Below are 14,788 nucleotides of genomic sequence, written 5' to 3' on the forward strand. Positions count from 1 at the left end.
GGGGATCAATTATCCAATGATTTTTGCATTCAAGTCAGCAAAGGCCCAATTGCGTTATTACCAATTACCTTTCGTGATTAGCCGCCCATACCATCAGGCACTAAATGCTGACTGAGTTTTATGTCAGCAAATGTACCGAAACATGCAAAAGAGGCCATGAGTATATTCACATACAACTCCCATTACCAGAAAATGCTGTTTTGAGCACCTGATTTTATCTCATCAGCATTGTGAGCGTGCGGCGAATCTTTTGACACTTTCAAATTTCTCACCTGTGCATCCACGCCCGGCCGGTGCACCTGCGTTTTCTCACAGCTCTCCGCTTTTTCTCCACAGTAGCCTGAGACAAGGCAAGCGTAAACCATGAAAATGTAGCGCAAGGAGACACGCGGATTCGTCGATTTATTTTTCACGTGATGTGTCGGGGCGGCAGGGCGGAGCAACTGATTAGAGCGTTGGCCTCACTTTTCTGAGGAGCGGAGTTGAACGGTCTGAGCGCTCCCCCGTGCTGAAAAAGTCTCCTCGTGATGAATGCGCATGCGTTACGAACAGGGGAACTCTGGGTACGTACCCGACGATAGTTTCCCTTCTTCTACATAGATCGAGCTAACATGCGTTATATCCTAACCTTAAAACAAAAGTTAAGTAAAAAAATATATATATATCTTTACACATTTACGTACGTTTGCTGTGTTCGTCTTTCTGAGACGTCCGTAGTGTTACGTGTGAATTTAGATTAACACCTCGTTTGTTCAAACCAGCAAAATGCGACAAATGTCAACAATTTTTTGCATTTCTGACAAATTGAATCTCACGAACATCAACACAACACAAACACGACAAAATGGCTAACACAAAATAGGCGTTGAAGAACAGAGGAGCTGAGCCGCAACGGCGAACAGTCACCAATGTTGAACGGGTGTTCCCAAACAAGCAAATGTTAGTCCCAGCGGTTCAAGTTAGGGAAAGTTCCAGCCGGTCCAAAAACGAAAGGCAGCCGGCGCCCGTGTACTTATTGTTCCAAGCAACGCAGTTTCCCGGCGCAGTGGTATTTCTCGTCCTTATATAGGCACTCCTTGAAACATCTCACACACGTGACAATAGCGAACATGAACACTCGGCGACAAGTTCTCGGATGGCACACGTTTGAAGCATGGATGGGGACGTTTCAGTCTGGCCGGAAGTTTACAAAATATAAGCACGTAAATCACAAGAAGACTTTCCAGCACCGGGAGCGCTCAGACCGTCACGCCGGCCCCGTTTGTGTGGAGTTTACATGTTCTCCCCGTGCCTGCGCGGGTTTTCTCCTGGCACTCCGGCTTCCTCCCACATCCCAAAAACATGCATTCATTGAAGACTCTAAATTGCCCCAAGGTGTAAATGATTGTGTGACTGTTGTCTGTCTCCATGTGCCCTGCGATTGGCTGGCAACCAGTTCAAGGTGTAATCCGCCTCCTGCCCGATAGGCTACAGCACTCCTGCAACCCTTATGAGGATAAGTTGCCCAGAAAATTGATGGATGGACGTTCAATTGTTCAGTTGGATGATGCACATGACTAAATGAGACACTGTGTCTGTTCGCAAAGAGACTATTTGAGGAAAGATCGCACATCTGTCCGGTTTTGTTCTTGCCACAAGACCGTAGCGCAGTTCTATAAATGAAGCTGAGTGCAAGGTCAGCCATTAGAGAATATACAGTATTTCTGAAGCCTCCACTCCGTACAACTTCATCACGTCAGCCATCAAGGTCCCTGGCTTCCAATCGGCTGCGGCATTTTCTTTGCACAAGCTTTGTGAAGTATAGCAGAAGCCGGCAGCAAAGCCAACAGGTCATCCGTCAGAGCCCACTTCCATCTCCATCCCTGCCCGGGAGGCGTAGCCGCAGCCGGGCCGCTCGTCGGCCTGCCCTTCACAACACTTTACAACTCCCCGTACGACCCCCAACCCCCCCCCCCCCCCCACCCCGCCCCCAAATCGTCAGGTCATATATCGGCACGCCGGTGGAATCGTCAATATTTATGTGACAAGTCGGACTTGTGCGCCGGTGGCCCCCGGAGGCCTCCGCGGCTCCATTTCGCCGCCCGTTTCCCATCGACTTCTAATGAATGCGCTGCGGATGCGTTGTAGCTGCCGGCGGCCTTTTGATGGATTTGAAGATTTACAGGCTTCATTTTAGCCCAAAACACAAAAGTGCGTCGCTGTCTGTCGAAAGGATGCTCCGCAATATGTGCGCCGCGATAACCGAGGACACTTTTATTAACTTTGTTTGAGTTATCATTCCTCCCTGAAACGCGACTGTCTTTTAATATCTGCCTGGAGATTATCTAGGAAAGCCTGTGCAGACTTTCCCCCCCAGGCCCCACCCCTCAAATTCTACCCACACTCTTTGATATGTGCATTCATTGGTGCAATTTTTTTTTTGCTCTTTTTTGAATATGATAAACCAGAAGCAGGAGAGGGGGGGGGGGGTCAAACCAAACCAATGCGATAACACAAAGGCCAGGGCTATCTCTTCCGAAATATCGCAACATTGTAATTGTAGATTCGAAAACGCAACGTTAAAGAAAGAAGCAATTTCCTCACCGCCGCTGATGCCGACCAAACGTTTCATTTCTGCGACGTGGCCGAGACGTTCCGTAGTCATTGTTTGTCCCTTTTCCTTCTTTTCTTGCGGCACGCAGGAGGCGAGGCTACGGCAGGCAGGTGAGTAGGCGCATCTCGCGACGTGTACACGTTTCATCCCATCATTCTTATCTGCACCTCCTAAGATGGGAAATCTTGAACACGCGCAAGACGAGCTGCTTTCAATGAAATACCGCCATTTATAGATTTTTCTGTAATGCCGCAATCCTGTCAAAATTCAAACGAGCTCTACTTTAATTTTATGTTCTCTGTTGTAAAATATTTGGCCAACAAATACTGACAATTACTATATAAAAGTTTTCCCAGCGTATCTTAAATAAGCTATAAAATACAGCACGACCTCCGAGGTTGAACATACTGTAATCCCGGCCTACAGAGCGCACCTGTTTATAAACCTCACCCCGTACATTTGTAAAGGAAATACCATTTGGTACATACATACGCCGCAGCCGTGTAAAAGCTGCAAGTGCCCAAATAGAAATCCACATTGAAACACGAGATATTTACAAAGAAAGACGGTCCGCAGAGAGTTTCACACTGGTGGCGCCGCGCTAACGCTTACGCTAACGCTCCGCTAACAGGGCCGGTTTTAAAAAAAAAAAAAAACATACCGGTAAAAATCACTGAGACACGGCAGCAATACGCTAGCGCAGAGCTAACAGGGTCGGTCCGGTAAAAGTCACTTCCTCGGCACATATATTCCACCACTCTCACACTTACCTTTTCCACTCGAGTGCCCCCTTGCAGGCGTTGGAAAAAAAATGCACAAATTAACCGCATCACCGCATAAACCGCAGGGTTGAAAGCGTGTGAAGAAAAAGTCGTGGCTTATAGGCCGGAAATTACTGTAATCATTTCCACGGCACATTTTGAAACATAATCATGGTTAAAACCTTCCTCCCTTATTAAACCTTTATCAACATTCACTGCAATATGAGTTCACCACTGTCATATCAAAACATAAAACTATCAAATGTTTGGAAAAAAAAGAGCTTCTTTGTCATGCATGTAATACGTCCATTAGGTGTCACAAAAAAAAAAAAAACTACGCACGTTGAGGACTATCAAAAAAACAATTTCATTGTTTTTATTGCTGTTTTTTACAATTGATGAATATCCCCACACACAATTGACTTGACCTCTATTTAGAGTACTTCATATTTCACATCATAATGTCATCCATGAAAGTTGAATAAACTAACATATTGTTAAAAAAAAAAAAACGGTGCCTCAGATGGTAAAGCATTGGCCTCACAGTTCTGAGGTCCCGGGTTCGTTCCCGGACCCCCCTGTGTGGAATTTGCATGTTCTTCCCGGGCCTACGTGGGTTTTCTCCGGGCACTCCATTAATTGACATTAATTGGGCACTGTAAATTGCCCCTAGGTGTGATTGTGAGTGCGGCTGTTTGTCTCGATGTGCCCTGCGATTGGCTGGCGACCCGCTCAGGGTGTACCCCGTCTCCTGCCCGTTGACAGCTGGGATAGGCTCCAGCACTCCTCCGACCTTCTTGAGGATAAGCAGCTAAGAAAATGGTGGATGGAAGTGAAACTATCCTTTTTTTTTTTCCAAATGACGGGAGTTCATGTAATAAAAAAGAATAAAAAAGGAAAAAAAAATAAACCTCAGGTGAAGTCCAGATACATGAAAAATCTATTTTCAGTGAGTCCAGTCACAAATTATTACTTTATTTCCAACCTTAAATTGATTATGACAAATCATTATTACAATGCCCACTTGGTCAACCAATTTGAACACGTTGATTTCTGTCCTCGTCCTCCGCCTCTCATTGTTTTCATCCCCACATATTCTAACAAAGACTTTGCAACGAACAAGCGAGGTCTTCTTTTTCCCCCACTTTAAACATTACACTCTTCTCCTCTTCCTCCCTCCTTCTTCTTCCTCCTCCTCTGCACTAAATCACCGACAGCATCAGCAACTGCTGAGACCATCTCTGCTAAGACCCGAGGTAGAAACGTTGCATTTTTTCACCTCGCCTCGTCATCTTTAACTTCCCCGTCCGTTACTTCAATCTGCTCTGTTCGCATCTTGCACGCCTTCCTCCGCTCTCCTTCCTCACACTTTCGAATTTATCACCGTCTCCCTCAAACGCAGGAACTCTCCATGGAGTCCGGCATCGACCCCGGCCAAGAATACTACGCGCAGGACTACTATAATCACGATCAAGGGTGAGCACGCGGACCTGCCGGTCGTCTTCATTTCTCGGCACAAGCGGAACTGATTTCTCTTTTTGCCTCATTGTAAGCAAACTAATCAGGGCTTAACTCGGAGGGCCCGTCGAGATTAAGTAAGAAGTGAAATGTGCAAAAACTGACCTTGAAAAGAATTGCAGACGATAACGCGGAGACTCTTCTAAGAAGTCACAAGCTATTACTGAGGAAAATGGCCTTCAAATTGCAACCAATGACGCATTGACCTTGGTTAAGGCTTTCTCCAACAAGTGCGCTTATTTGAAAAGCCACCGTATTTATGTGTACCATTCAAAAGGAATTTCACATTGCTCAATGAAAAGGAAAAGGGATGCTCAAAGGCATCCAGATGGCTCGCTTTTCGTGGCTAATGAGTATAGCCTCCATGGGGCCACATACCTTTTGATCTGTATTTTATTTGCGGGGCACACTTCCACTTCTTGAGCTTTTTCATCCGACGGTCCGAATCCTCGGAGTCTCTGCCACACGTTCGGTAGGTGACGTTTGCGAATCTGAAGTCTTCAACTAATTCCCAAATTATACAAAATACTAATATGTTGTAGCCTGTCCACATTTTCCAGGTCACGTTTGGCACCTTGCTAAGAGAAAGCGGGTTTAAATCTTCTCTTTTGATTCCATTTAGATAAAAACTTCACAAACAATTATGCAACTGCAAAAACTGCAACACGACTAGGTATGTAAAGGTAACTTATAAAAGGAGCATGGAATAAAAGAGTGTGGTTTTCATCCCCAAGTGTTTAACGGGCTCTTAGAAATGACTTTACCGTCAGACGGTGGTTCCCACTTGTTCGCATTCTTCTGATTTCATTTTTAGTTTTTTTATTATTCTCGTTACAACCGCAAGCAAATGTGCTTCTGACTGTCTTGTAAAAGGTCCTCGGCCATTGCACAAAATGACACGTACTTCCTGTTTTGCGTCACTCTGCTTCCAAGGTACGACCTCCCTCAGTATGGCAGTCGGAGGAGGTTGATAGCGCCCAAGTATGATGAATATGGAGAGGTGATTATGGAAGATGAGGGTTATTACTACAGTCCGCATGGCCCCGAGGTACCGCCTCTTCTGAAATGTGTATTTCATGCGCTGCGGGATCATAAAAATGTCAAGTATTGCCATAATACATTGTCTGATTTATTATTGAACGAGCTACCTCCATGCAGTCTATGCAAGTCCAGCGTCACAGCGTAATCAGGACCATAAGATACTGAATGAAATGAATATCTCCGTTTACTGAAAGAACTGAATATCACCGTCTTAGGGGAGAGGCCGAGGCAGGGGCCGTGGCAGTGCGAGCGGCCGAGGTCCACCAAAGAGGGTCGCGTTTACGGTCGACGAGAGAATCGAGCAGGCTGAACCGGACGCGGACGCTGAGCCTTCCAAGGCTGCCAAGAAGCTCAAATCTGTCATCAAACTCAGCAAACTCCTGGCTGCCAGCAAGAGGGGAGAGCAGGCTTCTGTTGCCCCTGGCCCATCTCCATGGAAGAAAGCCAAAATGTTCAAGATGTTCAGCGTGAAGAAAAAAGATAAGAATTATGCCAAACTGATGTCGGCTCGCCGTATTGACAGTCTGGAGGGCCTGAGTGATGGGCCGTCGTCGCCCGGGGGACCCGTCGACAGCAAGTCGAGCGCTCGCAGCCAGCTTGGCAAAGTTTTGAAGAAAATCAACATCAGCAAGAAGTTGCAGGCTCGGAGAAAATCACAGAGTAGTGTGAGTATTACTGGGAGTGAGAGAGATGAAGAAGCATCGCGAGTGACCACTGAGGAGGAGGAGAAATCCAAAGTGTCCATTAGCGTGACGGAAAGTGAGCCAGAAGCAGGTGCAAGTGGGAGCAGTCATGACAAAGCCTCAGATGATGTGTCGTCAGAGAAAAGCAGTGCAGACAGAGACTACTTGAAGGTGGATTTAGATCGGGATGATGCCAACGAAAGCACTGTGGACTCGGAAGAAGAGCCTGATCAAGATCCAGGAGATTCAGATGAGGAAAGTAAGTCTGAAGAAGAAAAAACTGAAAAGGAATCTGTCAGTGAGAGAGAAAATGGTACTGAAAGAGAGTCAGAATCAGAGAGAGAGTCGGCATCCGAGAAGCCATCAGGGACCGAGAAGGAATCTGAAACCGAGAAAGACTCAGAATCAGAACAAGAGTCAGAAAATGAGGAAGACTCTGAGTCTGAATCCACCAAAGCATCTGATTCAGAGAAAGGAACACTGACAGTAACAGAGAGAGGCTCAGTATCAGAGGAAGAATCTGAGTCTGAATCCACCAAAGCATCTGATTCAGATAAAGGAACTCTAACATTAAGAGAGAGAGGCTCAGGATCACAGGAAGAATCTGAGTCTGAATCCACCAAAGCATCTGATTCAGAGAATGGAACACTGACAGTAAGAGAGAGAGGCTCAGGATCAGAGGAAGAACCTGAAGAAGAATCGGAGGAGGAAAGGACTTCAGGGACTGTGAAAGACAGTGGCTCTTCTGCCCTCTCATCCATGAAATCATCAACTACTGAGGCTAGCAAGGCGAGTGGTGACAGCGGGAGTAGACGAGGGAGTGGTAGCGGAAGTGGAACCGAGAGTGGTAGCAGAAGTGTGAGCGGTGGTGAAAGCGCAACAGGTCGAAGTGCAAGCACCGGCAAATCTGCATCATTATCTGGCTCGAGTGTGAACTCATTACAAAAGACTATAACGTCAGGAAGCACGATAACATCTGAGAAGTCCAGTGAGGAGCTCAGCGAGGCTGAATCAGGAACAGGAACAGTTAGTGAGGTTGATTCAGGGCCAGGCAGTGAAGGCTCTTGGTCTAAAGGGTCCGGCCAGAGGAAAATGTCTGGGTCTGACTCCATCGGCGGCTCGGCCAGTAGCAGTCAGGTGACTGGGGAGAGTTCCTTGGCTAGCAGAAAAAGTTCCTCAAGTACTGCGTCGACCAGCGGCAGCCTCCGCTCTCGAAAGTCCATCCTCACACACAGGTCTGAGGGCACAATCACAGAGGAGAGTGAAGAAGAAGAAGAAGAAGCATCAGCATCGGAGACTGCCGATGAAAGCAAAGAGTTGGCCAGTGACGTGAGCGATGATGCGGCATCCAGAAGGTCTAGTGTGGTGTCCGGAGGCCCCGGGCCATCCTCCGACCCTTACCCCGGTCCTCGATATGCCTCTGACATCCAGAGCATCAGTGGCTCTTCCGAAGAGACCTACGGAGGATTGTCGCCAATTGCCGAGGTAGACGAAGACGCCATCTCCACTGACAAATCTTTGGCTAGCGTCTCCAGTTCCAAGGCCAGCAAAAAGACGGGAGGAACCGAGGCCGCGTCAGCTCCCGATTCCGATTCGGAGGGGAATCTAACGGCCTTCTAGAAAACACAAGTGTCAAGTGTTGTGAAGTAAGAGAACAACAACGGTCTCTGCATGGGAGTGGACGCATTGCTGCTTTCTTCTCCTGTCTCCAACTGAAGCTCACTTAACTTGTGCCACTTTTCTGCAAGGAGAGCAACTTTTTCTGCCGCTTTTATTCCCGTCTGAGTGCACATTTATACCTCTTCTTAATCTTTATTAATGCGTGAATGCTGACACTCAAGGATAATCCCTGGGATCGGTATTAAAACTATTATAGCGGTCGTTTTTTTTTCAAGACCAATCTCTGTAACAGCTCAGTGACGGCATCTCTCGTCATTCCTCCTCAATTTCTCGTTTTTCAGTATTTTGCATGCCACAGCGTGGGGTGTGTAGTCTTATCTGTGTGCATCTTCCTCGATGGGACTCCTCTGTGTGGTAAAAGTGCCTGAAACCTCCGACAAAACTGATCCGTGTTCTTCTTCTCAGCTGGGGAGAAAGATGCGGATGAGGTTGGCGGTCGATCGAGAAAACGAGACCACCTCCACCGGAGAGGAGAGCTCCTCCGAGACGCAGAGGAGCCGACCGCCCAGCGTCCACAGCAACATTAACGGGAACATCTACCTCGCCCAGAACGGCACTATTGTTCGAACCCGACGGACGCCCCACCCGAACGACCTGAAGGTGGGTTCCCACTTTAAAAAGCTGGACAAGCTGGGGGTGACTCGCGAAGAGCCGTCGCCCATCGTTAGCGTGGACGGGATTGACGGTAACACGGAGGACGGGACGGGTCCGTGTATCCCCCCCGACGCGGACATCAACCTTAACACCCGGGCTTCTTGCAGCTCCCTGGCCTTTAGCCTGAACGGTCTTAAAAGCTCCGGATCCAAAACCAGTCTCGCCAAATCCTCGCTCGCCAGGAACGGCGGCGGTCCGTGCGCCGACGTGGAGCTGGAGACTCCGGTGGATGAGCGCAAGGACAACGGGGAGACGCTGCCGGTCCACGGCGATCACGGCGTGTCGGAGGAGGAGGAGTTGTGGATGGGACCTTGGAACAACTTGCACATACCAATGACCAAACTTTGACTCATCAGCCGCGTTTACTTGCCTTTCATGCGTGATTTTTGGTTTGGTTTGCACAAATAACTGCGTGCCTCTACTGTAAAATCTCCCGAGTTCAATTTCCTTTTCATTTGCGTCGATTCGAGAACGAATCAACATCGAGCTGCAAGGCCGTAATTCACCTTTTCAATTTTTTTAATCTCTGCTGCTTTTTTTTCCAATTCTTTTATTTCATCACATTAATCACTGATAAAGATCTTTAATATATTAATATTATTTAATATTATTATGATGGGAGAAATGATAAAAATGAGATCACGGCATGTGATGGAGTAATGCATATTTTCAAGAATTATTTTAGAAGGCATTTATGAAGATTTCTAAAAAAAAAAAAAAAAAACAATCTATGAATCTGAAATTATTTTTCTCGATTTTTATATCTAATGGCGATGGAAGGAAATGTCCACACAATTATGGCTGTTTTTCCAGCAGTGAACTAGTGATATTGTATTATTTTTTTTTGCATATTTTTAAAAACAGGATGTATTTCCAGCTACAGTGAATACTCTGTTCTCGAACAAATCGGTTTCCGAACGAAAATTTCGAGATTTTTTTTTTTTTTTTCGGCTTCTGTATTCGAACGAAAATCGGGACTCGAACGCCCCAGACAAGACCCGGAAATAACATCACGGGCGGCACGCCCAACTGATCCACGACACTGCCTCAGTACGCAGACGTGGGGAAACATCGATTCGGTTTCGGTTCTCGAACCGCCTTCTGGAACGGATTGTGGTCGACAAACCGAGGTTGTGTTCATCTTTAATGTCGGCGGGGCTAAAAAAAAAAAATTGCAATGTGAAGCATAAATATCAATTTCACCGCTTTTTTTACCCACCGGAAGCGACGCCTCACACTTTTGGATGTATTCAAGCGTGTCTTTGTGACCATGTGTGGAATGTTTGGGGCATTTGGTTTTTTTTTTTTTGTTTTTTTTTTTTTTCGGAAAGTGACTTCTTAAAATGCACAATCGAGCGAAAGTTGAATAAAAGGTTGCACATTGCTACAACTTGGCGGTATTTTAGTTTCAAGCGCTTTATGGCGAGTCACCAAATTCGGGGTTGCGCGTCGCTCGAGTGCCAGCAGGAAGTATGAAAGTGGGGGAAGTCTCGCTCTTTTCAACTCCCACTCTTTGTCAACCCAAAAAAAAAAAAAAAAAAAAAAACACAAGAAACAAACAAACAATGGAACTCTTGAGTTCGAGTCCCTTGATTTAGTCGGCGACGCATCCAACGCGGAGGATGACTTAGCCTTTCATTTAGCAGTCAGTCACGGGCAAACGCTCTGCCAATCAAGTCGGTGGGGACGTTTTGAAGGCTGCTGTTCGCAACAGCAGCGGGAGGCGAGCGCCAGCGCGCAGTTGCTTCAAAAGAGCAGCGTCGCAACTAGGTCAGGATCAGGAACCCCGTTCGACGCCACCGCCACCAGCGCGGCAAGTCTGCTCTCCTTAAAATAACTGCGTGCCACGCAAGGGGTGGGTGGCGGGGGGATTAAGAATTTACCAGGAATTTGTGCGACACCTCAACTGAAAGACGTCTGCGTCCGCGGCACTTCCTTGCATAACTGCGGCGTCTGCGTTTTTGCTTGTTCGGACCGGTTATTAACCTCTCGGCTCGGAGGTTTGGGGTTCGGATCGCCGCTCCGGCTTTCTTTTGTGGGAGTTTTCCTGGTCTCCCTGCGCTTGCCGGGGTTCCCCCTACTTTCGAAAATAGGTTCAATGCAGGTGTGGACCAGTAAGTGGTGGAAAACAATTTACACTTGTGAGCGATGGACCTTTCTGATGGCGATCTTAAGCTCCGCCCTCTTAGCCATGTCCCACAAGCTTACAAAATGGCCACTGAACACAACATGTTTGAAGTCGATTCTCTATCGCGTATTCCAGATAATATTGGGGTATGTTTTTTTTTTTTTTTTTTTTGCCAAATGTGTCAGACTTGTCCAAGAGATTTCTACAGACAGGTCTCAACTATTTCACGCAAGGATACGTACACGGAATTAAGATTTTGGACAGAGTTACGGCGAAACGTTGGCGATCGGTGAAAAAAAAGTTTGACGCCTCACAAACTTCATATTGAAATCCAACAGGATAAAATGGTGGACTCGGACTGCGCATGTAAAGCAGGGTGAGTACTTTTTACTTGGAAAGATCACAGGTAATATTGTAGTCTTTAGTATTCATTTGACTTGGCTCGTAATGGAACCCAGTGCTCTGTCTTAAAAGTCCGATGCGATTCAAAATGGCCAATAGACATTTGTCTTGCATGACGTGGCGCATTTACGCATCACTAACCCAACTCTTTGGCATAAAACCAACGATAGGCTAACAAAGTGAAAGTTGTTCTCCTGCAACGTATAAAGGATTAATAATTCAATGAAACTCAGAGAAGATACTTCTCCCTCACTTACCTTCGAACATAAAGCCTTGTGTTTGTCGATATTGTTCACATTTAGTTGTACGTGCGGTCTTCCACGAGCCTTAATCTATCATAGACACTTCGTCGACTGCTTTTTTAGGCTTTAGAAAATGAATCAACTGGACCCCTCGTAAACTAGCTGAATATCTTTCATCAGAATTGCACCAAGCGCATCTGAGGACCATTTTCTTCGTAACATTTAACTTTTCCGAGCGCACGCTACTGACCACCAGCGTTGCCTGTGGGACAATACGGCGAGAGGGGCGTGTCAAGACAATGCGGCTATCTGATTGGCTATTTTTGTACGAGCGATTGACAGGTCGGAAAGGTCCATTCAGTCTTCAGTTGACGGAACGAGATCACGTGAACGCCGCACAGAACGGCCGAGCCAAGAATCCAGGCTTACATTGAGGCGGGCGCGCTAGCCCCAAGCGCCACCCCTTGAGCCCACAACTACTACATCTTTTTGTCCTGAAAAAAAATTGGATTAAAGTGATTCTCCCGTGCCTGTGGCGGGATAATATTCCCTCCACTTGTGTCTCTTAGTGGATTAAATGATTGCCATGAAAGCGAACATGTCCCAATGCTTTATTATGTTCTACTGCAAAGAACCTTGAATGCAATGTTCCAGCAAAACAAGATTAACGTGCAATTTGTCTCAAAACGGCATTCTAATGCCTTTATGTCTGATACATAATTTTCACTGAACTACCCAAAGGATCAAGAATTACAACATACTTTCCACACTCGTCTTCAACCTTCTTTGAAATTGTCTGTTTGGAGCGGATGGAATTGAACCACTTCCCAACGTCGCGCCCTCTGCTGCGAAGGAATGTTGCGGTGGGGCTAAATACTTATTTATCTATTTATTGATATAGGTACTTCTTGTGGAAATTTGACATCCCAGAGTGTGAGAGAGAGACAAAGCGAGACGAGATGGTGACGCCCATCGCGTTTGTGCCAAAATCCGGATTTACATGCCTGAAGTTTTACATTTTTCATCTTCGCGGTGTCCTCTGTCCAGACTTCTGATGCTCAAGATGGGAATGAACATGCAAACCAAAAACTGAGGCGGCTACAAATCTTGGAAACAAGGACTTTTCCCGAGACTTGAATGTCATTGAAAATGCCTGGAAAAAGGTAAAGTACACATTACATTTGAAAAATACCCGCATTCGCATATGCAGTCTGTACGTAGTGAGCCGGTTGAGACTTGCGGGCCATTTGCGAACAATTACATTTTGAAGTAGAGCAGGTTTTGTTGTTTTTACTCTTTATGAAATAAATCCAAGAAAAGTACCATAATTCCCGGCCTACAGAGCGGAGCAAAGGAAATACCATTTGGTACAGACAGTACGCCGCAGCTGTGTAAATGCCGTAAGTCCACACATTGAAACACACGATATTTACAAAGAAAGACGGTACACGGAAAGACTTTAACACGAGCACGGCGCAAACGCTAGCGCTGCACTAACACTAGTGTTAGCGCTAGCGCTGACTCGAACAGGGCAGGTTAAGATAAAATTTACCGGTAAATAGCACTGAGACACGCCAGTAACACAGCAGCGACATGCTAGTACAGTGCTAAGGCTAGCGTGGTGCTAACAGAGCCGGTAAAAGTCACTTCCTCGGCATATATAGTCCACCGGTCTCATTTTTACCTTTTCCGCTCGACTGCCCCTGTGCGAACATGAGAAAAAATGCCCAAATTAGCCTCATCACCACATAAACCGCATGGTTGAAAGTGTGTGGTAAAAAAATTGTGGCTTTTAGGCCTGAAAGTACGCAAATTCAATCAGAATATCTGAAATGTGACGCTTGAACCTTCCAACCGGTGTTGGACTTAACTACAGCCGCTGAACCAAGTAGGTTAAGTTGACGGGAGGATACTCACAAGGCACGATTGGACAGGGAACCCCCACATTCTAGGGTTCGTCCACCTAGGTCTGGTATGAAGGTCCGTAAATGACAAATCTGAGAATCTGTGCGGGTCAGAACGGAGACACTATTGTATTTTCACTCGCGGATGCAGCACTTCATCACCAAGTGGACAAATTTTATGGGTCGGTCGGGGGAGTTTGCCCGCTAGCTAGTCGCTAGCTAGTTGAAAAATGGATGATCACCCAGCTGCATGGAGGAGACACATAAAACATTTTCTTGGGTGTATCATTTCACACTTGATGTGTGGGCCGCATTTCAAAGAACCCAACTATTTGTATGCTGATAAAAATAATGTCACCTTTCATAATTTGTCCGAGGCACTTCCCTTCTCGAGCGAGAGGCCCTTGTGTTGCTTCTCTTCTGCAGACTTGCGCTAAGTCCTCCTGGCCCCCGTCTTAATGTCAAGGAGATGATCAATAATCCCCCAAACGGAAGCAGGTGGAAATTTTTCAAAATCGACATCTGTCGCAAGTACTTTTATATTAGCGGTTCTCAAACGGGTTTACCGCTAGCAGTAACTTGGTGATTTGAAAAATAATTTGCAGTCATAAATACATATACATTTTTAAAATGCTTACCTACCTCTGGGTCCTGGCACACCAATCAAGCATACCATAAAAATGACCCCTCCCCACCTTAGTTTTGGGCCAATTAAACGCTATGATATGATTCTAGGCGTTTCTATTCCATGTGTCATATTGGTGGGCACTTTAAACACCTGTGGGGGGAAGTGTTAACTCCATCCATCCATTTTCCAAGACGCTTATCCTCATGTGTATCCCAGGCTCCTTGAGAAACTTTTCCCCTCCTTTCAAGATACCCCCCGCCCCACACACACACACACACATATAAATAAAAATGGAGAATTGCTGCTTTATTGTACAGTTTGTACTGTATACGGTAGACGACATCATAGGCTTTACCATCTTGGCCCAATTACAAAAATAATTTGAGCGGCTAGGGGAGCGTCACGATGTTCTGGCGTTGAACTAGATCCATCCCCCGTCTCTTGTCGGAATATCGAGCAGCGAGGCCTCGCTTTGAACTATTCCCATCAGCCCTTGCAGGAGCGGCTGCAGGGGAAGAGGCAGGGGGGGGGGGGTCCAGGCCCGCTCAGTTATT

At 46.4% G+C, this 14,788-nt stretch overlaps 1 protein-coding gene and 1 long non-coding RNA gene across 2 annotated transcripts in view; one reads left to right on the top strand and one right to left on the bottom strand.

Moving 5' to 3' along the window:
- LOC133509551 (protocadherin-15-like) overlaps window positions 1-10,418 on the top strand; it is a 284,180-nt gene extending 273,762 nt beyond the window's left edge. Inside the window, exons 34-38 of the mRNA XM_061836682.1 lie at window positions 2,682-2,703; window positions 4,572-4,610; window positions 4,757-4,830; window positions 5,806-5,920; window positions 8,682-10,418. Of these exons, the coding sequence (XP_061692666.1) occupies window positions 2,682-2,703; window positions 4,572-4,610; window positions 4,757-4,830; window positions 5,806-5,920; window positions 8,682-9,278 (847 nt within the window). The 3' untranslated portion in view covers window positions 9,279-10,418. The remainder of the gene's footprint in view (window positions 1-2,681; window positions 2,704-4,571; window positions 4,611-4,756; window positions 4,831-5,805; window positions 5,921-8,681) is intronic.
- Window positions 10,419-12,458: 2,040 nt separating this feature from the next.
- LOC133509776 (uncharacterized) lies at window positions 12,459-14,310 on the bottom strand. Its single transcript, XR_009797444.1, has 4 exons — window positions 14,249-14,310; window positions 13,965-14,060; window positions 13,620-13,852; window positions 12,459-12,855 (listed from the first exon to the last, which is right to left on the bottom strand). It is a non-coding gene; the product is annotated as an uncharacterized LOC133509776 (long non-coding RNA).
- Window positions 14,311-14,788: the final 478 nt, after the last annotated feature.

Source organism: Syngnathoides biaculeatus, chromosome 12, assembly GCF_019802595.1.
Source record: "Syngnathoides biaculeatus isolate LvHL_M chromosome 12, ASM1980259v1, whole genome shotgun sequence".
NCBI classification, from domain to species: Eukaryota; Metazoa; Chordata; class Actinopteri; order Syngnathiformes; family Syngnathidae; genus Syngnathoides; species Syngnathoides biaculeatus.